We start from the raw sequence: 23,891 nt of genomic DNA on the forward strand, positions 1-23,891 counted from the left end.
AAAAAAGAATGAAATCATTGCTGTGAGAACAACATTTATATGATTGTGAAGAATTATGACTGGGGGAAAGTCATGTCTTAATATTCATTTGATGTAAATAATTTTTTCTTTTTTTTTTTCTAATGTAGAACTTTTCTATCTTTCTCATAAATTGGTGGATTTATATCCTAGCAACCCTGTAAGTAAATATAAACAATTTTTTTTCTTACAGTGTTTTTTCTTACTTGAATTTAAAGAAAATGCTTAACTAGTATTTAGACAGCTTATATTTAAATGTAACCAAATATGTTGTATTTTGAGGTGTTGGAGCAGAATCTCCTAGTGCTTATGATAATAGAAGCAGCATTAACTTTCTCAATCCATGAAGGTATTTTTTTAGTGTATTGAAACATAACTTAAAGATCTTTATTTTTTTATTATAGAAATTATATATGTTTATTATAAAAAATACTCAACATGCAGAAAAATAAAATATTGAAAGTCAAAATCACACTCCCACCTCTCATAAGTAATGCTAGCAAATGCTTGGTAGCTTTCTCATGTTGCATACATAAGGTACCTTACTGGATTGTGCACTGATTTGAATCATCGTGTCTTCCAAACTGCCATGGATCAGAACTAAAACCTAGAAATTGAAAGTGGAACCAGAAACTGTGTCCTTAAAGACAGAAGTCAAGAATCAGGGCCTAAGTCTCAGTTTGCACCCTAGACCAGTATGAAAATAATTTATAAACAGACAAAACTAGTGCAAGAAATGTCAGCTAGCAATATGGAACCAGAGGCAGGGAAGATTCATAGTGCAGTTGAGAGGCCAGGACTCAGAGTGGGTTTGAAATAGGAAGTGTTCAGTAGCCTCGTCTTGTGTTCAGTGCTGCAGGGAAGTGATTGAAGGCCTCTTGAGGAAGGGCTGAGAAGATTTGATTCTCTTCTAACTTGAACTAGAATATGGGATGGAACACCTCATCCACCCTCTGGCCTAATTTGCTAGATATTTTTAATTCAAAGTTCAGATCTTTGGTCATGGTAAATTTTGAACTTTGTAGGTTTCTTGGTTTGCAGTGGGATGCTATTATCTCATGGTTGGTCATAAGAATGAACATGCCAGAAGATATCTCAGGTACGAATTTATTGTCTTCCTCACTCTGTAATGAACCTGTAGAGAGATTTTTTGCTCATCTGCTTTAATGCAATAAATAGAAAATATTTTAAAAGCAGTGTAAAAGAAAAAATGTTTTTGTTGGCAGATTTAGTTCAGTTGCATTAGTTATGTACCTTGCTTTTATACGATGTCTTGAGGGAGATAAAAGTAATCAGTGGTGTAGACCTTGTTCTCAAGGAACTTGTAACATATTTAAGTTTTTATTTATAAATGAGAAATGTGAAATAGTAGAGAACACATTATAAAATAGTTTGAAAGGTTCTGTTTTTCATTTACAGAGACACTATTAACTACTTACTTTTAGAATGTCTTTTATTAAGAGTTGTGAAGTTACATAAAACTTTACGTGAGATTAGGATCAGTAAAAGTGACTATAAAACAGAATTCTTGGCATAGTGAACTGGCTTATTTAAGGACCTGCTGTGGTTTTAGTTTAAGGAACTCCATGCAGCCCAATCAAGCTACTTAACCAGTATTATTCAATTATTCAAGTACAGGAAAATGTCTGTGAAGAATTAATTACTAAAGATTAAAAATATAATGATACTTGTGATACCCTCCATGTAAACAAAATAGAAAATGGATCTAAGGGAAAACGTGTGAACTTTGGACACTGTCTTGAATTCTCATCCAAGTTCCATCATTTGCTAGCCACAGTCCCTTGGGAAAGTTAATTTCTCTATTTTTTTTCTAAAAATGGAAATGATATAATACTTGTATCCCAGGATTGTTGGGAAAATTAATAAGTTGACATGAAAGCATCCTGCACTAGGAAGAAAATAGGGAGAGCTCTCTGGTTAGTTGTAAAGTATTTTAGAAAACCTTGCTTGTGCTGTTTCCTGGAGTAAGAAGATGATGTGTGTTGTAATTGTTCTTTGAGCTATGCTTCTTTGAATTAGTGTGCTTATTCGGTGATGGACTCTACATGAAACAGGGAACATTTGGGTGAAAGAAAAGTTAGAAAATAAAATGCTAGGAAGTGTGAATCTCACCCTTTATATTTTCCATGTCTTGTAATTTTTGCTTTATTTCCTGTTTTGGGTCACCAATGGGCCACTGATTGAAGACTGACCATTTAAGACTATATAGTCCAGTTCTTGGAACCACGGTGAATCTCCTAGCACCTTCTGTAGGATTTCAGTCTTCCAGCCTCAGTATACTTGTCTTTAAAATATAAACAATAATTTATCTTGCAAGTTATTAGGATTAGATGATTCATATAAGGCATCTATGATATTGCCTGGCACAAAACAGGCCCTGAATGGTTGCTGCTACCACCATTTACCTACTTGGTTGTGAAGTGAAGCTCCTGGATTAAGTAATATTTATAAATTCTATACAGAATGCTAATGAGTTCAACTATAGTACCTAAAAAGTGTGGACCTCTCCTAAAATTTCTTAAAATTTTGCTTGTACTAGTAAGTATTCTTTTATCCTATATAATAAAAGGGTAATATGCAAATCGACCAAACAGCGGAACAACCAGTCACTGTGATGTGCACTAACCACCAGGGGGCAGAGGCTCAACACAGGAGCTACCCCTGGTGGTCAGTGTGCTCCCATAGGGGGAGCGCTGCTCAGCCAGAAGCCCAGAAACTGGGCATACAGCTGGCGAGTACAGTGGCGAGCCTCTCCCGCCTGTGTAGCAGTGCATTAAGGATGTCCGGGAGCGGGCCTAAGCTGTCAGTTGGACATCCCCTGAGGGCTCCTGGACCTGACTGTGAGAGGGCACAGGCTGGGCTGAGGGACACCTTCTCCCCTCCCCCCCAGTGCACGAATCTCGTGCATCGGGCCTCCAGTTTCAAGTAAATTAACACAAATGTTACATTAGTGTTTCATGTATTGACAACCCATTTATTTAATTTAAATGTCCTTAAAACCATCAGCTTACATAAAATTAACAATTTAAGAATAAATATTATATTAATTGTATGAAGTTTCTTATTTTAGTAAAGCTACGACACTTGAGAAGACCTATGGGCCTGCGTGGATAGCATATGGACATTCATTTGCAGTTGAGAGTGAACATGACCAAGCAATGGCTGCTTACTTCACAGCGGCACAGCTGATGAAAGGGTATGGCAGAGAAAATTGATCAAACTGCATGAATGAATTTTTTTGCTAACAAAATGAAATTTCTGTTATTATTATCACTGTCATTTGGTAAACTAAAGAAAATATCTTATTTGCATGTAGCTACTGGCTTGTGATTATATTATAACTATGGAAATTGAGGGAGGAAGAAGCTGGTGTAGTAATTTTTGCCTAGCAGTTTTATCTTAACCAGTACAAAAGGGAACTAGGAAATTAGGCTAAGGGAATAAATGAGGAAGGAAACTCTCACATGCTCAATCGAGAATGAAAGTATTCATAAGCAAAATTATTTACATTCTGTTTATGTCCAAAAGTTATTTGATGTGGCTTAATGGTAGTATAGGACTATATTTGCCAATGTTCTAGATTGAAATCGACATTAAATATATTTTGCTTTACATGAGATTAGGGTCACTAATATAATAGATAAGTTAATGTAAGTGTACCCTAAGAGTGTGATACTTTGGAGAGTAAAGTATTGCTATTTACTCCTGTTGGCTCTTTTTGGACTCAAAATTAGTCACACCTTGCAGTGTTCTTTCTATGTTCGTTGTTCTCTGCCTCCATCTCTGTGGAGAGGTGGTGGGAGTGCAATTGGTCAGAGGTCTGGGCTGGAATCAGACTGCTTGGTGATTTTGGCAAGTTATTTACCCTCTTGAAAAATAGGAGTAACAGCAATACTCACTCTTAGGCTTACAGTGAGGAGTAATTGAAATAATACCAGTTAAAGACTTAGGACAGTGTCTGCCATGTAGAAAGAACCCTGATAAAAGTTAGCTACTTTAATTTGTTTGCTTGTATTCAGGAGCAGGATCACATATTTATCTGTTCTGAATTTCATCTTGTTAGGTTTGATTTACCTTTTCAGACTATCAGACTCATTTTGGTAACCAATTTGCATCAAAATTATTTATGATCCTCAGGTGTGTGGGTTTTTTTTTAGTTATATTAAATTTGATACATGACTTTTAAATCTAGTCATCCATGAAAACATTGTAAAGGAGATAGCTCCCTAACTGTATTAGTTTGCTTAGGCTGCCATAACAAAATATCACAGACTGGGTGACTTAAACAACAGAAATTCATTTCCTCTCAGTTCTGAAGACTGGAAAGTATAACGTCCAGGTGCTGATAAGAGCTCTCTTCCTGACTTGTAGATGGCTGCCTTCTCACTATGTCTTCACATAGTGGAGAGAGAGCTTTGGTGTCTCTTCATTTTATAAAGGTCCCAGCACTATGATCTGATGATCTTATTTAACCAATAGTCATATTGGGTTGTTTGGTCTTAACATATTAATTTTGGGAGGGATAAGTAATTTACTGAGTTGTTTCTCATCTGCACATACTAGGGTCTGCTATTTATGTATTTTTTCTATTCTAGGTTCTCTAAAACCCAGAATAGTTATTATGAGTTGTTAGTTGCTAGCTAAGAATAAAAACCAGTGATAACTAATGATGTGATTAGTGCTTTTAATGTTCCCCAATCTAGGCAAATTTTAATTAAATTTTCAAATCGGCTTCTCAAGATAAGCATTACTTTGTTTTACTTCCCTATCAGAATAGCGTTGCATTCTCTTAATCTGCCCTGTGTTTGGGTAAATGAAATTGTGTAAATATTTTAAAATGTCCTTCATGATTTCTTTTTTGAGCCATTAGTTATTTGTGTTGTTTAATTTCCACATATTTTTGAATTTCCCAAATTTCCTTCTGTTATGATTTCTAATTTAATTCCATTGTGGTTGGAGAACATACTTACTGTGATTTCAATACTTTTAAATTTATTGAGGCTTGTTTCATGACCTGACATGGTCTATTCTAGAGAATGATGCAGGTGCACTTAAGAATTCTCCTCTTGTAGGGTGCAGTATTCTATAGCTATCCCTTAGGTCTAATTGGGTTATGGTGTTGTTCACATCTTTGATTTCCATGTTGATTGTCTGCCATCATTGCAAGTGGGCTACTGAAGTATCCGATTATTATTTTTGAATTGTCTATTTTCCCCTCTAATTCTGGCAGTTTTTGCTACATGTACTAGTATATTGGGTCATTCATTGTCTCTAGTAATAAATTTTGTCGTAAGTGTACTTTGATATTAGTATAGTCATATCAGCTCTCCTTTGTTACTGTTTGCATGGTGTATATTTTTCCATCTTTTTACTTTCAACCTGTTGTGTCATTGAATCTAAAGTTTGCCTCTTGGCAGCAGCAGGGCCAGACCTGGTAGTGTCAGCGGCAGGAGTGGCCTGACCCCTCCTCCTTCCGCTCCCTGGCAGCTTGCCCTTTCCCCTCAGTCAACAATGAAGAGGATAAATGATCCAGAATACACTGCCCCTATCAAAAAACAGGAGAAAAGAGTTGTCGAGCTTACCCTGACATCTTCAACTATGGCCAGCTCCTCTGGGAGTGGGGAAATGGCATTCATGTACATGAATCCCAGAAGCCCCAGGACCCAGACAAGCTGTCCAAGGAGGATGTCCTCTCCTATATCCAGACACAGCACCTGAGGGCCTGGGGACACCCACTCCTGCTGAACACAGTTGTTCAGAGTCATGGTGCTTTACCTAGGCCCCACAGTACTGTTTCCTTCTCCATCTTGAAAGAGACAGGGGAGCACAGTGATTGCAGCCTGGCCATAGGGGGCAGGTGTTCTCCTCTCCATCTCCCCTGAAGAACTCAGTCAGGGGCCTTCAGAGGACACTCACATGTTCCTTCTGGGAACTTTCTCCCCTGCCAGGACTCAGCCTGAAAGAGCTGCTCCTACAGGGGGTGTGGGGCTAGTGGAGGACGTGTCAGCAAGCAGCAGGACTTTAGCTCTGCTGTTGCCTCCTGTATCCTGTAGACTCACTTTTCTGAGTTCTCTGCACTGGGCGGCCATGCCTCAGCTTTGCCCAACTTTTTACTGTGCCAACTCTGAGTGGGTGAAGGTCCACTGTCGTGAGCTGGCCAGGAGCAGCTGCTGTATAAATCAAGGTTTTGTTTCTTTGAACTTGCTCTGTTTTGATGCCAAGTTTGGAGAATTTTCTTGTCTCCCCCCCACCACCACCACCACTGTCTTGGTCTTCCCTGGAGTTCTTCTCAGCCTAGACCTCTGACAGTCCTGCAGGCTGGAAAGGGAGGTATGTGGGCTCACATCCCTGACACCACATCAGGATGCAAGTAGCACTGTCTTTTGGTAGTGGATGTGACCGCCTCCTGGGGTGATAGAGCCTTTCTGGGCTGTATCCCCTTTTGACCCATACTTTGGGCAGCTCTAGAAGATGAGGAAGCACCCTTGAAGCCCTGCCTTTTTCTATGCCCCAGCAGCAGTGGCCCCACTGCAACAGGGTACTTCTTGGGTGGGGTTGCACCCAGCCCTCTGGAAAGCATGACACCCTCATTTTCCACAGCCACCTTGCTACCCTTTACCCCCAGCTTATATTCCCAATAAAGGACAGTCATTTTTTTTTTAAATCCTCACCCAAGGATATTTTTCCATTGATTTTTAGAGAGAGTGTAAGAGAGAGGGAAAGATAGAGAGAAATATCGATGTGAGAAAAAAACATCGATTGGTTGCCTCCTGCATGAGCCCTGACCAGGGCCTGAGCTGGGGAGGAGCCTGCAACCGAGGTACATGCCCTTGACCAGAATCGAACTCAGGACCCTTCAGTCCGCAGGCTGACGCTCTATCCACTGAGCCAAACCGGCTAGGACAAGGGCAGTCACTTTTGTCATTTTATGGTCACTCTGTTTCTTCTATGTGGTGGCTGAGGAGGAAGAGGGGAAGCTGGGTATGGGATTTGGGTGGGGAGGGCACAAGTGGTTGTTTTTAATGGGAAATACCTGTCAGAGACATTCATACAGGCTCCTTAGAGCTTCATCTCTGGCATAGACTGGTTTCCATGGAGATAGGGCACTGAGGCTCCCTGTGTGGTTGGTTGGAATTGGCTCCATCTGGGGGGTAGTGTCTCCAGCAAGCATCTACAAGCTTGGCAGCAGCACTGCTAAAATGCTATATTTCCACCCAGTTCAGGGTATATCAGTGTGTCTTGCAAAATCTTGGATCATTAAAGATAAACATATCCTATCTAATAAAGAGGGGATATGCTAATTGACCGTAACACCCTCACAAGATGGCGGCGCCCAGTCCCCTCAGCCCCGCCTCATCCAGCCGGAGTCCCCCAGTCCCCTCAGCCCTGCAGGGGAAGACAGTTGGGGACGATCATGCCGGCAGGGGAGCAGTTAGGCATCAATCAGGCAGGCAGGGGAGCGGTTAGAGGGCTATCAGGTTGGCAGGGGAGCGGTTAGAGGGCTATCAGGTTGGCAGGGGAGCGGTTAGGGGGCTATCAGGCAGGCAGGCGAGTGGTTAGGAGCCAGCAGTCCCAGATTGTGAGAGGGATGTCCAACTGCCGATTTAGGCCCTCTGGCTCCTAACCGCTTGCCTGATTGCCCCTAACCACTTCTGCCTGCCAGCCGGATCGGGCCTAAACCGGCAGTCGGACATCCCCCAAGGGGTGCCAGATTGGAGAGGGTGCGGGCCGGGTTGAGGGATATCTCCCCCCAACCCCTGTCCCCCCCGGGAATGATTTTTGTTCACCAGGCCTCTAGTTTTAAAAATAAAATTTGTCTCTTGTGAACAATATATAGTTGCATTGTGGTTTTATTATCTGTTCTGCTGATTTCTTGTCTTTTGGTGGAGTTTTATATATTTATGCATAATATAATTACTGATAAGATAGGGTTTATTTGCCATTTTGCTCTTTTTTATGTCTTTTGTCTTTTTTGTTCTTCTGTTTGCCTTCTTTTGTGTTAGATATTTTGTAATATACCATTTTAATACCCTGTTTTCTTGTAATTTTGAGGAATTTTTTTGTGTGTGTGGTTATCTTGGGGACTATAAGTAACATTTTAATATAATCTTGTTTGGATTAATAACAACTAGGGTGCTTTCCAACACCAACAACCAATTCTCTGATTCTCCAGACACCAACTAGATCCTCCAAGTCAATTCATTTCTCATACTGACTATCCAGAGTTAGTGCAGACCTCACAGGTTAAGGGCTTAGTCCTACAAGACTGCCCCTCCCCACTTCAGGTGCCAATCACAAGTCCCAGGCCAATGGTACTTCTGACTGACTGGCTACAAATCAGACACATATCTCTGTGTGTTCCCTTATAGACATCTCATTTTGGCCAGCCTCTTGTTTGCCTCAACTGGTATGGCTGCCTCAGGTTAATATTAAATAGTTACCACTGATTGTTTCTGACAACTGCCCTGGGGAGAGAGCTTATCTCACTGAGTTGGCTATGAGTCAGATCAAAGAAAATCAAACTATGAATTGGGGTTTTCCTGAGAGCTGACAGATGGGTCAATTAGTGACAATTCTCTGTGGCACATCTCAGGATCTCCAAGCTCATTCTCCTCCAGTGGCTGCAGGGCTGCTGATTTTCTAGGCTAGTGTGGAGCTGAGAAAAGGGACATAGGAGGAAATAGGAGGGGGACAAGTTAAAACACCATAAAATCTGTTTTTCTTGCTGAGACTCAGCTGTTTCTCTAGAATAAACACTCCTCACATTGTTGTAAGCCTTTGGTTAACTTCCAAAGTTCTGAAAAAGTTTATTTTGATGATTTTTGGCAATGCTCTTGTTGCTTTCATGGAGAAGTAGATTGTATTCTGCCATTTCAGAAATACTTCCTCCAGGTAAAAACTTTTAAAGCATTCTTCCGCGACCTTTCTGTAGAACATAGAATCTTGAGTCATGATTCTAGATTTGAACTAAAGCACATACCAACTATTCAGTCAGTATTATTGACATTTTTAGATCCACCTGCAAAGAAAAATTACGTTTTGCTTGCTTTAATGTAATCATTGTACTTTGTACCTAAAACTATCTCAGAGGATATGAAAATGGACTAGACATGACATAATTCAGAATTCTTTGAAGTGGAACTGATAATAACTGTGATATACGGGATCTGCACAGGAAGAGCCATTTAAGTTAGAAAGTCAGAAGCAGCTTCATGAAGGGAAACAGAACTTTTAACACAGTCATGAAGGATACATGGTACTGAGTCCATAAAGGAGAACCAGGAGGACAGTCTAGAATAGGGCCATGGCATTAGCATAGTGTAGGAAAACCATCAGCATAGACCTGTTTTTCTGCTTTAGGTGATTTGGATGGTTTACTGTAGAATAATAAGATATAAAGGCTAAGTTGCTTAAAGGTTCCAGAAGTGGCAGCTGATTAGTCTAAAAGTCCATTTGACATTTTTTAAATATTAGTAAACGAAGTTTTAGAAAAAAGTAAATGCTGTTTTTGCCTTTATTTAAGTTATTTTGCAGACAGGTTTTGAAATCAATAAATTAATTTCTACTGAATTATTGTTTTTGGTGTTGAATATATGAAAATTTCCAATATTTTTAGGTGTCATTTGCCGATGCTCTATATTGGATTAGAATATGGATTAACCAATAACTCAAAATTGGCTGAAAGATTCTTTGGCCAGGCTCTAAGCATTGCACCAGAAGATCCTTTTGTTATGCATGAAGTTGGCGTGGTTGCATTTCAAAATGGAGAGTAAGTACTGAAAAGCTAAAAGCTCTTCTGTTTCCTTTTTATTAGTATAATAGAACCTCAATCACTAGAGTTTAGCTGCTCAGAGTGACTCTTTAGTAGATTTTTTTAAAGTGTATTCTTTAGGAGAAGGGGGTGTACAGTTAAAAAAAAAAAAAGTAGAAAGTGTTATCTTGGATTTCTTTAAAAATGCTAAACCTCCAGTTTGGTCCCCTTTGATGTGGGCTATTACAAGCTCCTAAGTTCTAAGATTGGACAGTTGTCGCTGTCAACTCACTTGAGCCCTGCAGAATGGCCTGGGCACTGCAGATTCCTCAGTCATCTATCTTCTTGTTGATTAGGAGTTGGAGTCATGCATTTGAGAAACATTTTCTACAATTTTGAAATGAAAATGTTTTCTGTTTAGCTTCCAGTTAACCCAAAAATTAAGCTAATTAGAATGGCCTAACCTGAGTTTTCTGGTCAATTGAGGCATTAACTGTAGCCTTGAATATTTATAAAATAAGTAACTCAATGTCATTCTCAAAGAGAAAAATATCTATAGCCCTTTGTGTTAAATTATACATGAATTTAAAACAGTAAATTAGTACTACTGTAATGGTTTGTTGTGGCGTGTGTGTTTTCTAAAAATTGGATTGTCTAGTATTTATAAAAGAAAGTTTGGAGATTTAAAAATAATGTATAACAATATTTTAATATACAGTCAACTCATTTTTAACCCCAAAGTCAATCAAGGTGCTTTCACATTGTGTGGACATGTGTGTGTTCCCAGTTAAGGTCAAACAAATGATGTTTTGCCTTCTTATTTCCACTCTCCTACTGTAAACAAGTGTTCTTTTTTACGTTCAATTTTGTGACATGTTTTTGTGCTTTTTGTTGGTAATTTCACTGTTTAAAATGGTCCCCAAGTGTAGTGCTGAAATCTGCCTAGTGTTCCTAAGCACAGGAAGGCTGTGTTGTGCCTTGCAGAAAATACATTTGTTAGATAAACTTTGTTAAGGCATAAGTTACAGTGCCTTCAGTTCAGTTTAATGAAGCAACATTATATGTTAAATTAAGCATCACTAAGCACAAGCGTATGTAAAACAGGTTATAGGTTGAACATTTAGTGAAAAATGTGAGCAGAGATTTGGGAACCTAAGCCCTGTATTTCCACTGGGAACAGCAGTTCTGGCTGCACTAACGTAGCACAGTGTGCACGGTGACTAGAGAACACAGAGAATAATGAGAATTGACTGTATCTCCTAACATCTTGAACTCCAGTGATATCAATGCCATAAGTTAATCATCTATTACAATTACTATTACAAATAGTACATTGTAATGTACTTTTTACAGAGGTTTACCTCATTTCATTTTTATATTACTAAAAAAGAGATTCAAATTTTTCTTACAATGTTTATTAAGTTTGCTAACTTTGAATAATCTGTAATCTCTTTTCCTTCTATTTTAGATGGAAAACAGCAGAAAAATGGTTTCTTGATGCTTTGGAAAAAATTAAAGCAATTGGGAATGAGGTATATATGTAATATCTGTAAATAAACACATTCGTAAGTATGTTTACTATTGAATGAGGAAAATAATATAGACAATCTGTCTTGCCTAGAAAAAAGTAACTTAATACCATATAATCCTACCTAATAATAGACAAATATGCAAATTGACCGCACCTTCGCTATGCCCAAGCCACGCCCACCAGCCAATCAGGACGAGTATGCAAATTCCCCCAACAAAGATGGTGGCTAATTTGCATATCAAGACAGCGTAGAAAGAAGCCAAGAGCTGCAGAAGGGAGCAAAGCTGCGGAGAAGCAAGCAAGCCGGGGAGGAGCGAAGGCGGGGCGGGGGGAGAAGGGAGAAAAGCAGAAGGCGGGGCGGGGGAGAAGGGAGGAGAGCAGGCTGGCTGGCGGAGAAGGCGGGGCGGGGGAGAAGGGAAAAGCAGGCTGGCTGGCGGAGAAGGTGGGGCGGGGGAGAAGGGAGGAGCGGAGGCGGGGCCGGGGGAGAAGGGAAAAGCAGGCTGGCTGGTGGAGAAGGCGGGGCGGGGGAGAAGGGAGGAGCGGAGGCGGGGCCGGGAGAGAAGGGAAAAGCAGGCGGGCTGACGGAGAAAGGAGAAAAGCAGGGGGGCTGGCGGAGAAGGCGGGGCGGGGGGACAAGGGAGGAGAGCAGGCAGGGCGGGGTAGAGTGCAGCAGGAAACCCTATTGCAGGATTTTTCCTGCAACGGGAACGCTAGTAAACTAATATTTATCATAACAATTGTCAGGCAATCAACTGTTTTACTACATGGTACAAAATGAATTTGTTTCTAATTGAGAGGAGTGCAGGTGTTGGCTGTGTGCTCTAATTTTGATACGTGGAAGTAATCAAAATATATTTGATGATTATTTGATACAAGAAATGTGTGATGATTACTGCAAACTGGTGGGTACTGCAGCATGTAACATAATATGTCCTTCTCTAGCACCCCAAAGGAGCCTCATCTTTGATTAATAGTTAAATATAGCAGTTGATCCCACTGAAATAGGGCTAAGTGTCATTCAAATTCGGATCTATTATTGTTTTTCCTTACCTTGTACTTAACATATATTTAGACTATTAACTATTGAAAAATTTACTAGGTTCTATTGTATGAAAGATGGACCACATGAATTTGCACTCATGAATTAACCTTCCATCTAGCATGGATGTGTATATACTATATTATTTTAAGATAATAACAGTTTTAGATGTTGTAGGTAAGGGATTTGCATGTTGCTACTCTCTGGTTCCTGGATCTTTTTACTGGTACCTTTTTGGTTTTATTCTGTTCTGTTTGCCACTTGCCTGTTACATTCTGTCTGTTTGGGCATACTTGCCCACAGTCCACATCTTCTTTGGTCGTAGTTCCTCCTTGCTGAGACAGATACAGCTCCCTTGGGCTTCCTGTCAGGTGGCAGTTTACCTGTCCCCATAGACACAGTTTTGTTTATTTTGGTCTCTTCTTGTCATATGAACTTAAAAACACTGTATTTCTGTGTGTTCGCACATGTATGTATATAAACAGGTTCTTCCACAGCACAGTCTTGGATGGACTGGATAATACATGTGTTTTTGTTAATACAGAGTTGCTACTTAGCACCTTGCTAGTTTTCATACAATTGAATACCTTAGGACCTTGGTACTCAAACTGGACCAGCTGTATCAGCATTACCTGGGAGCTCATTAGAAATGCAGAATCTCAGATCTACTGAATCCAAATCTGCAATTTTAGCAAGATCCCCAGGTGATTTCTCATGCACAGAAAGTTTGAGATGCACTGTCTTAAATGACACTTAAAATTTAAACTATATTCTTTGATGATCAGAAGGCATTTTAAGAGTCTACAGAAATTTGAAGTAATGATTTTAAGTACAAAAGCACAATACTATTAAGCTGTCAAAATGTCCGTTAAAAAGTTACGTGAAAAGGGGGAAGTATTGTTTGACTTTAGTTAATCAACTGCTGAAAATGTCAAAATAGCCACAGGAAAGCAGTCATGCCTAAGAATCCCAAAGGGGCCCTAGCTGGTTTGGCTCAGTGGATAGTGTCAGCCTGCGGACTGAAGGGTCCCAGGTTGATTTCGGTCAAGGGCATGTACCTCAGTTACAGGCTCACAGGAAGCAGCCAATCAATGATGTGTCTCACATCAATGTTTCTCTCTCTTTGCCTCTCCCTCTCCCTTCCACTCTCTCTAAAAAATCAATGGAAAAATATCGAGTGAGGATATTTTTAGTAGTAGTAAAAATAAACAAAGAAGAAGAAAAAGAATTACAAAGGGTTTATTTTCATTCAAGTAGGCTGTGCCTCCCAGTACCAGGCTCAGAAGAGTTAGAGAGAGTGGCTCAGATCTGTGTATTCATTTAATTCAGACTTATTTAATGCATATTGACTGTGTCCTAAGCTCTGAGCTAGGCATTGGGAGGCAATAGGGAATTGGTTTGATATTTCCTGCCCTCAGATTTATTGGGGAATGCAGATAAGTAAATTGTCAATAATACAGTGTACAAAAGGGCTGTGATTGAGGAAACAAAGGAACCCACATAGAGGGGCAGTTAACCCAGATTTGGGGGTAGGTCAAGAAAGCCTGGAAACAACATACACCTCAGTCCTAAAGGATGATTGAAGTTAATCAGGCAAAAGTAAGGAAAAGGATATTTTAGGAATAGGGAATGGTATGTGCCAAGTTGGAGCTAATTTAGTATGGCTTGGATTTTGAGTTTACAGAGAATGTCAAGAAATGGGGCATGCCAAAACCGGTTTGGCTCAGTGGATAGAGCATCGGTCTGCGGACTGGGAGGTCCCAGGTTCGATTCCGGTCAAGGGCATGTACATTAGTTGCGGGCACATCCCCCGTTGGGGTGTGTGCAGGAGGCAGCTGGTCGATGTCTCTCTCTCATCGATGTTTCTAGCTCTCTGTCCCTCTCTCTTCCTCTCTGTAAAAAATCAATAAAATATATTTAAAAAAAAAAAAAAAAGAAATGGGGCAGAAGCTGTTAAGGGCCTGGAAGGTGATGTTAAATCACATCTGCATCTTACCCTGAGGAGGTGGGACAACCGAATGTTTAAGAAGGACAGCATGGTCAGACTTGTCTGATTGGGGCCCAGACAAGACTTTTTAATGGGCGGTTGTAATTATACCAAGAAGTCTGTTAAGCAAGCCTTGGTGATTCCTGGAGAGGTCAGGTATGACATGGGTGCCATGTACTGTGTCAGGGCACTTGAGTGGAGGTGAGGTTAGGGAGCTGGGATGGCAAGAGAGAGGCTATAAGAGTTTAGCATGTGGCTCATTGAATTTAAAGTGCTTGTGAGATTTCTAAGTAGAAATATTTAGTAGGCAGAATGAAAGCTCGGCTGGAGATATAAAATTTGAACTTCTTCAACATAGATGGGTCCTATGGCAAAATTGTGCTAATAATATGATGTCCTTCCCTAACCGGTTTGGCTCAGTGGATTGAGTGTTGGCCTGTGGACTGAAGGGTCCTGGGTTCAATTCCAGTCAAGGGCATGTCCCTTGGTTGCAGGCACATCCCCAGTGACATCTGTGCAGGAGGCAGCTGATCGATGTTTCTTTCTCATTGATGTTTCTAGCTCTTTGTCCCTCTCCCTTCCTCTCTGTAAAAAATCAATAAAATATATTTAAAAAATAATAATAACGTCCTCTGGGCCTTGGCCAGGACACCTATAAGAATCAAACAGTGAGTGCATAGATGGGTGGAACAACAAATCAATGTTTCTCTTTCTCCCTTCCTCAATCTCCAAAATCAATCAATCAATAATTTCTTTTAAAAATATGTGTGGGTTTTTAAAATTGATTTTAAAGAGAGAGGGAGAGAAAAAGAGTAACATCGATGTGAGAAACATCAAGCGGTTGCCTCGTTCCCCCCCACCCCCCCCCCGCCTTGTCTGGGGACCAAACCCCCAGGGACCAGACCCTCAGGGACCGAACCCGCAACCTGGGCATGTGCCCTGATCAGGAATCAAACTGGCGACCTCTTGGTGCATGGGATGATGCTCTACCAACTGAGCCACACCAGACAGATAAATAAATATTTAAGTAAAATAATCATGTCCTCGGGAAGTCTCATTAGTAGTAAAGAAAGATGGGAAAAACAGCCAGTACTCCTGCTTAGTGCTGTGCAAGCATCAGGAGAGAGTCCAACTCGCATTGGCTGTGAAATAATGCAGTGCAATCAGGTCAGGCTGAAAAGTGACATCTGTGTCTTGGGTTTGATGTTGCTGTGTTTCAGGTAACTGTTGACAAATGGGAACCTTTGTTGAACAACTTGGGGCATGTCTGCAGAAAACTTAAGTAAGTGAAGTATTTTCAGAAATATTCTTGTGACTAAAAGTGCACTTAATTTTGTGTAGTCTTTTCCATATTTTTATTTTATGAGATACTCCATCTTTCTTATACGTGGCTGCTCAAATATAAAAGCATCAAATAGTTGTTTTTGTTATCACTAATTTATAGTAATATATAATTTTTAGTAATTTTATAATCTTTAGTAATATATCAATAATTATCACTTTTATTTTCTTAGATTAAATAAATTTTAATGTTCAAAATTAATTTAGAAGAATTAGGATAGTATAAAACCATGTCTATATTCCAACTCACTGTTTTCCACTTGATAACAGTTTTGTAGTGTGAGAAACAGATGGCAGTTGAAAAATAGATTGTTTGGTTAAATGAGTTTGGTAGACTCTAGGTTACTCAAAATTTAATGGGTTTTTCTATTTCAGGTTTTCTTGGGAATCTTTACTATGCATTATGACCTGCAACATTTCCCAAACTTTATTGAGCACAAAACCGTTTTTTCAGAAAAGATTTTACAGGAAAAGTATTCCAGAGAACTTTTGAAAATGCTCTTCCAAGTAACTCCTTTTGACCCTAAAGCAAACCTCTTGAGTTGCCTTTCATCACCTCTGGTGGAGTAGGTTTGATTCACATAAAGAGGCCTTGCCGTGTGATAGGGCACAGGCCCAAATGTCAAGGGTTAGGTGCTGGCTCCAGTCTCCTGAGCATCGGAGGAATGCAGTGATACCCCTGCAGGAGTACCCTCAGCTGGCTGAGCGAGCAGGCAGGAAAGTACGTGTCAAGGAGGTGTTAATATACACAAAAGTGGATATGAAGTACTGTTATCAGTTAACAGTCTAGACTGTTATTCTGGTATAGGAAAGTGTTTCTTATGTTTTTAATAGGTATTCTCATCTTAGACTTAAAATTTACTACTCTTACTGTACACACTAATTGTTTTCTCTCTTTCTTCCCATTTTCCTCCCCTCCCGGACTCCCTCTCTCTCTTCTCTCACAGAAAGTATGCTGAGGCATTGGATTATCACCGTCAGGCATTGGTGTTAATTCCACAAAATGCATCCACCTATTCTGCCATAGGGTATATCCATAGTCTGATGGGCAACTTTGAAAATGCTGTGGACTATTTCCATACCGTATGTCTGTTGTTTGTACCTAATTTTAAATCTGGTTAACATTTACCACTTAAAAAAAAAAAAAAAGATCTTTTCTAGGCAATGTTTTGTTACTTTGCCATTTTAAAATTCTTTAAGTGACTTTGTATCTTATTCTTTGCAGAGAAAAGTATGTTGTGCAATATTTAAATTAGAAACAAATGTGAGACTTGTCTTATGTGTGCGGTGAGATATGGTAGTGCCCAGTGATGTCTGTCAGCCCAGTCTGAGCTGGGCGTTATTCTAGGCAGGGAGTTTGTGTTGCACAGTGAGAACCCTTTGGGAATTCTAGTGGGTTTTTTTAGTCCATTTATGACTTATAATTAATTTTCTTAGATCACTTGAACATATGAACAAAACAATCTGCATTTATTACAAGGAAAGAATCTCTCCTTAACCCATATGCTGTGTTTCATCAAATCTCAGATACTATTAATAAGCAAGTTGACCACAGAAATAAAACAATCACTGCCACTTAAACTTTAACATAATTATTTCCTGTCAGCTGTTTTGTACTTAAAACATGCTCTATTGGATATATTAGGATATAGATTTTTTTCAGGGATCACTCAGGTACCTACATAAAAAGAAAATATAAGTGAAATAAATAGTTAAGATATTCAATTCTTCACATTCAGAGTCTGGTTCTTTTAAATCACTTTTGTACCGGGTGATACCCCTGTTTTCCCAAAGTATGTCTTGGTGCTAGCACACCCTGCTATTGACTCAGGTTCCTTCTCCAGGGGTGGGGAACCTTTTTTCTGCCAAAGGCCATTTGAATATTTAAAACACCATTCGTGGGCCATACAGAACTATCAACTTAAAAATTATCCTGCTGTATTTGGCCAAACATTTAATTAACTCACCCCTAATGCCTTGGCAGGGCCAGATCAAATTATTTTGCTGGCCTTATATGGCCAAATGTTCCCCACCCCTGTTAGCCAAAGACATTGACTCAGCAAATTTTATGCTGCCGTAAAGTGTCAACAGAAAGTTTTAGGCAACAGCTACAAATCATGTATCTTCTGTGTCTCCCCTCACAAGGTTTGTGGTCTAGTGCCATTAACTTGGCCACCAAGACACAGGACACCCTCATCACAGCTGCGTCCAGGTGACAGCAGTAGTGAGAAACCAGCAGCTGGAAGACATCCCAAGTTCAGAAATGTTAGAATGTGGCTCTTAGAAATGATGAAATAACAGTATTGGAGAAAGATAAAGAATGAGATAATGTAATATTTCAAAGATAAATTCATGAGTGAGAGATTCATAACTGATTTTAAAGGGTTGGTTAGAGATTTTCAGGTGAGATGATGTCCTGAAGGTGCCACTGTATAACCAAAATACTAATCTAGTCAGAAGTGTGGACTAAGCAAGTTTCCTAGTTTGTGTGATTTTCAGATATGTATATTTGAATATTGTATAATTTATTTCTCTTCTGTGGTTTAACACAGTTTTGGAGGGCTCCATGTGGACATAAAGTTTTTAAAAATTTTTTGGAGGAGGGGGATTTTAAACATAAAAAAATACAGAGAATAGTGTAATGACCCTTCACGTACCCATCGCCCAACTTCCAACAATCATTAACTCATGGCTACTCCTGTTTTAGCTGTATCCCCACTAACAACCTCCCTCTACGAGATTCCCTGGAGTATATTGAAATCAGCTTAGCAAGAATATTTTAAAATAAAAGAGAAGAAAATATACTTTCTTGTAGTAACCATGCTGAATCTTTTCTGGCAGGCCCTTGGTCTTAGGCGAGATGATACATTTTCTGTTACAATGCTTGGTCATTGCATTGAAATGTACATTGGTGATTCTGAAGCTTATATTGGTAAGATTACAATTATTATTATTGATGTCATATTCCATTTTATAGATTGTTATATATCTCTGTTTAGGTTTCTCAAAATTTTGTGTGAGATTCTAGATTTATTTTTCCCACCATTCTAACTACATTAATATTAAGAAACTCCCTTTTTTGTTGTTAGAACAATGCTGTGAGAATTAATGACTCATTAAGTATTCACTGAGTTTAAAGTTGGGTATTTGCTATATGCAAAATACTATTACAGAATATGTGCAGAGCACTGTGATATATAAGAATTAATCTAATTGCATAATGGAAAAATCTTAGAGACATTTTTCTAATAAAGGGCTCTGGCCTAATATTTTATAATGCAGGATATAGCATATTTACATTTTAATAGAATATTAAGTTGGCTTACATTCACATTACAATGCTCATAATTCTTTAAATTATTTTTTAATGACAAGCAAGTCATAAATTTGGATGGAATTGGTGTACTTGGACACTCATTTATTTATAAACATTGTAAGGTTAAGAGGGTGCAGTGAAGTTAAATCTTTAGATGTGGACTTTGGAGTAGGCAAATATTTCTTTAACAGAACATAAAATCATAGAGGGAAAAATGTTATATTGGGCTTCAATACAATTAAGATCTATTTGTAAAAAAACACAACAACAAATATTAAGAAAGTGAAAAGGCATGTGATATACTGAGAGAAGTTATTCATAATACATAGACTTGTCAAAGAACTTGTGTCTAGAACAAAAAAAATTCTACAAATCAGTAAGAAAAAAATCAAAAATAAATCGAAAACAGGCAAAATACTTGAACAGGAGGTTCACCAAAGAGAATATCCTTATAGTTACAAAGCTAATGAAGATGCTTAATATCTTACTTACTAGGGAAATGAAATTAAAACGATAATGAGATAACACTGCCCATCTGCCAGAATGGCTAAAAATTAGAAAAACTCATAGTACCTAGTGTTGGTATAGTGTAGATACGGTACAACTGGAACTCTTGTATGTAATTTATTATCAGGAGGGTTATAAACAGATGAAACTGTTTAACATATCTACTAAAGTTAAACAGGCCTATTATATCAGTTATCTGTTGCTGCTTAACAAACCACTCTAATAAAAATGTATTATTTTTCAAAGTTCTTTGGGTTGGTTGTTGGCTCTTGATAGCCTCATTCAGTTATGCATCTATGGTCAGCAGGCACTTGGCAGGGCTGATGATCTGAGATGGCTTCATACACAGGTGGGGGCCTCAGCTGACACCGCTGGGCCTCTCCATGGTCTTTTATCCCACGGTTCTTCATAGCATGGTGGTCTCAGGGTTCTAAAAGACAAGAGGTAAAATTCTAGCCCTCTTTAAAGCCGGAGGTTACACAAAATCACTTCCACACATTCTGTTCATCAAAAGGAGTCATGTGATTAAGTGCAGCGTCAACCTGGAAGGGGGTTATTCTAGAGTGGCAAAGGTGTCAGGAGGTGTGACTTATTAGGGCACTGCTGACCTTATGATGTAGTGTTCTACCCCCAAGTATATGCCCGACAGAAACAAGGGCCTCAGTAAGCCCAAGTTCACACACAAGATTGTTCTTAGCTTTATTCTTAATAGCATCTAACTTGAAATAACTGAATGTCTACCAATAGGAGAATGGAGAAATAAATTATGGTATACTCATACAAAAGAATACTATACAATTAAAATTAAAAGGACTAACTACTGAATCATGTTGTAATATAGATGAATCTCACAGATTTTGACAAAAAAGCCTATTAATTTCATTTATATGAAGATTAGTAATAAGCAAAACTAATCAATGATGGATGGAAACATCAGAGCAGTGATTACTTCTGGGTTGGAAAGGGAAGTATTCACTGGAAGCAGCGTGAGGTGGTTTTCTTGGAGCCAGCAGTGTTCTCTTTGGGTCTGGTGGTGATTATGTGGGTTTATACATATGTGAGAATTCATCCAGCTGTGCACACTTGGTGGTTTGTAAGTTATGTTTCAGTTTTTTAAAGTTAAAAAAGGAAGAAAAAAAGCTTGACGTCTGGCATCCTGAAGAACCTAGGTTGAAATCTCAGTTTTGGCCCTAGCTGGTTTGGCTCAGTGGATGAAGCGTCGGCCTGCGGACTGAAGGGTCCCGGGTTTGATTCCGGTCAAGGGCATGTACCTTGGTTGTGGGCACATCCCCAGTAGGAGGTGTGCAAAAGGCAGCTGATTGATGTTTCTCTCCCATCAACATTTCTAACTCTCTATCCCTCTCCCTTCCTCTCTGTAAAAAATCAATAAAATATATTAAAAAAAAAAAAAAAGAAATCTCAGTTTTGCCACTCAGTAGCCCTGTGGCTTTGGGGCACATCTGAACATGTTTCTTTATTTGGCCAAGTTGTGAGTCTTAAATACAAAATTCCTATACAGCTAAGTGATGTCTGGAGATACAATACTGAGTAAGACAGATATTTTACCTGTCTTCATAAAGGTAATGATTTTACAGAGGAGATTTCCAAGTCTACCATTCACTACACTTAGAAGTCTCCTCTATAATATTATGTCCTGTACTACTTTTTATTTTATTGAGGTATAAGTGACATTTAACATATAAGTTTCAGCTATACAACATAATAATCCAATATTTGTATGTATTGCAAAATGAGCACCATAATAAGTCTAGTTAACATGACACTGTACATAGTTACAGAATTTTTTTCTTATGCTGAAATTTTTAAGATCTACTCTCTTAGCAACTTTCAAATATGCAATACAATATTATTAACTACTCCTCGGCCCAGCCTGTGCCCTCTTGCAGTCCAGGAGCTCTCAGGGGATGTCCGACAGATGGCTTAGGCATCAGACATCCTTAGCACTGCCGCGGATGTGGGACAGGCTCCTGCCACCACCGCTGCGCTTGCTGGCCGTGAACCTGGCTTCTGGCTGAGCGGTGCTCCCCCTGTGGGAGCGTACTGACCACCAGGGGGCAACTCCTGCATTGAGCGTCTGCCCCCTTGGTGGTCAGTGCACATCATAGCGAGCTGTTGAGTGGCCTTAGCATATCATTAGCATATTACGCTTTGATTGGTTGAACGGACCACCGGACACTTAGCATATTAGGCATTTATTATATAGGATAGTCACCATGATGTACAAAATAGTACAAAATAAAAATATATTTTTAGAAGGCTTATATGACACTATCAAAACACCTATTAGTTTGTACTGTGTAAAATTGTCATGCTTTTATGTCAGAAATGATTGAACCTCATACATATTTTCCTTCACTGTGGTTTTTATATGCATAAGACTTGTGTCTATACCAATGCCAAAATGCCAACAGGCAGTTATTTATCAGCTGAGAAAAAATTGCCCACGGGTTTCTTTAATTATGTGAGTGGTTTTGGGAATGGGATGGCTATTGAGCCATTCTGGAGCTTGAAACTGCATGTACTTCTTGAAGTCTTCCCCATTGTCTCTCATGATAATAAAAAAAGGGGGAAAATGATTGCAACATTTTTTCCTTCTGAGCTTTACTTGTACTCTTAAAAGTACCATTTGACTAAAATGATAGAGGCTGTGTTATGTAATAATGGAAATGACAGTGAAATAATGGAATTTCTTATTATGGTGTTTCTTTTTAGGAGCAGACATTAAAGACAAATTAAAATGTTATGACTTCGATGTGCATACAATGAAGACACTAAAAAACATTATTTCACCTCCGTGGGATTTCAGGGAATTTGAAGTAGAAAAACAGACTACAGAAGAAACAGGGCTTACACCACTGGAAACCTCAAGGAAAACTCCAGATTCCAGACCTTCTTTGGAAGAAACCTTTGAAATTGAAATGAATGAAAGTGACATGATGCTAGAGACATCTATGTCAGACCACAGTACGTGATTCCCAAGTGGGTCCTGATTTTGTTTTGTCCTAGCGTAGAGTAGGTCAGTCAGTGTTCCTCATGTCCGTGTCATGTCTGAAGAATTTCCCATTTCTTAACATGAATACAGACTATCCGTCTACATTTAGGAACAGAGACCTGCCTTAAGAGACTGCATAGCACACCTTTGCAGTGATATTTTCTGATCCTACAAAATAGTTATATACAGTGGAATAAAAAAGGTAAAGCATCTATGTCTTTTATTTCTTTTTCAATGAACTTTTATGTTGGACTGATTTTCCATTAAAAAAAACCTGCAGATAGTACAGAGAGCTATATAACCTTCACTAGCTTTCCATTGTTAACATCTTACATTACCATGGAACCTTTGTCATAACTAAGAAACCTACATTTTTACATTTCTACTAACTAAACTCCAGGCTTTCTTTGTATTTCACCAGTTTTTGCATTAATGTCCTCTTTCTGTGCCAGCATCCCATCCAGGGGCCACACTATGCAGCTGTCCTGTCTCTTTAAGCTCTTCTTAACTCAGACAGTATCTCAGACATCTGTTGTCTTTCCTGACGTGGAGGGTTTTGAGGAGGACTGGTCAGATATTTGTACAATGTCCCACAATTTGAGTTTGTTACTGGAGTTATGGACTTAGGGAAAAAATACCACAGATATAAAGTACCTTTCTTATCACATCATGATTGGGGTACACAATATCAACTTATCACTGATATTAACCTTCATCACTTGGTTATGATGGTGTCTGCCAAGCTTTTCCACTGTCAAGTTACTGTTTTTTCCTTTCCATACTCTAATTTTTAGAAGCAATCACTAAGTCCAGGCGACCCTCAGTGGGACCAGGGAGTTTAAGCTCTACCCCCTGGAAGGGGGTATATCTGCATATATTATTTGGAATTCTTCTGTAATGAAAATTTGTTTCTTCTCATTTATTCAGTCATTTACCAGTATGGACGAATGTAAGTGTATTTTATATTTTAGGTTATGATCTTATGCAGTATTTATTGTGTAGCTTTAATTATTTCAGCTTTGGTTATTGGGAGCTCTTTCAGCTTGGCTCCTGTCACATGTCCCATTCAAACCCACAAACTTGGCAAATCAGGATGCTCTAACCAACTGAACTACCTGGCCAGGGCTAAACACCAAAACTTTTTATCTTAACCTAAATGCATCCCAGATATTTCTATCTTCTCAATGTAGAAATAAAATGGCTAAGGTAGAAAAAATATCCTATATAATAAAGATGTAATATGCAAATAGACCGTCATGCCCTCTCACAAGATGGCCGCTCCTATGTGGTCACAAGATGGCCAGCAGGGGAGGGCAGTTAGAGGCGACTAGGCCAGCAGGGGAGGGCAGTTGGGGGGACCAGGCCTG

The 23,891-nt window shown here is 39.2% G+C and overlaps 1 protein-coding gene across 1 annotated transcript in view; it reads left to right on the forward strand.

Annotated features, from left to right (window-relative positions):
* The window catches only part of CDC16 (cell division cycle 16), a 34,541-nt gene extending 11,478 nt beyond the window's left edge, over positions 1-23,063 (forward strand). The window contains exons 10-18 of the mRNA XM_008143902.3: positions 129-178; positions 1,044-1,117; positions 3,110-3,235; positions 9,656-9,808; positions 11,259-11,322; positions 15,568-15,629; positions 16,636-16,771; positions 18,530-18,620; positions 22,245-23,063. Of these exons, the coding sequence (XP_008142124.1) occupies positions 129-178; positions 1,044-1,117; positions 3,110-3,235; positions 9,656-9,808; positions 11,259-11,322; positions 15,568-15,629; positions 16,636-16,771; positions 18,530-18,620; positions 22,245-22,504 (1,016 nt within the window). The 3' untranslated portion in view covers positions 22,505-23,063. The remainder of the gene's footprint in view (positions 1-128; positions 179-1,043; positions 1,118-3,109; positions 3,236-9,655; positions 9,809-11,258; positions 11,323-15,567; positions 15,630-16,635; positions 16,772-18,529; positions 18,621-22,244) is intronic.
* Positions 23,064-23,891: the final 828 nt, after the last annotated feature.

This window comes from Eptesicus fuscus, chromosome 8 (assembly GCF_027574615.1).
Source record: "Eptesicus fuscus isolate TK198812 chromosome 8, DD_ASM_mEF_20220401, whole genome shotgun sequence".
NCBI classification, from domain to species: Eukaryota; Metazoa; Chordata; class Mammalia; order Chiroptera; family Vespertilionidae; genus Eptesicus; species Eptesicus fuscus.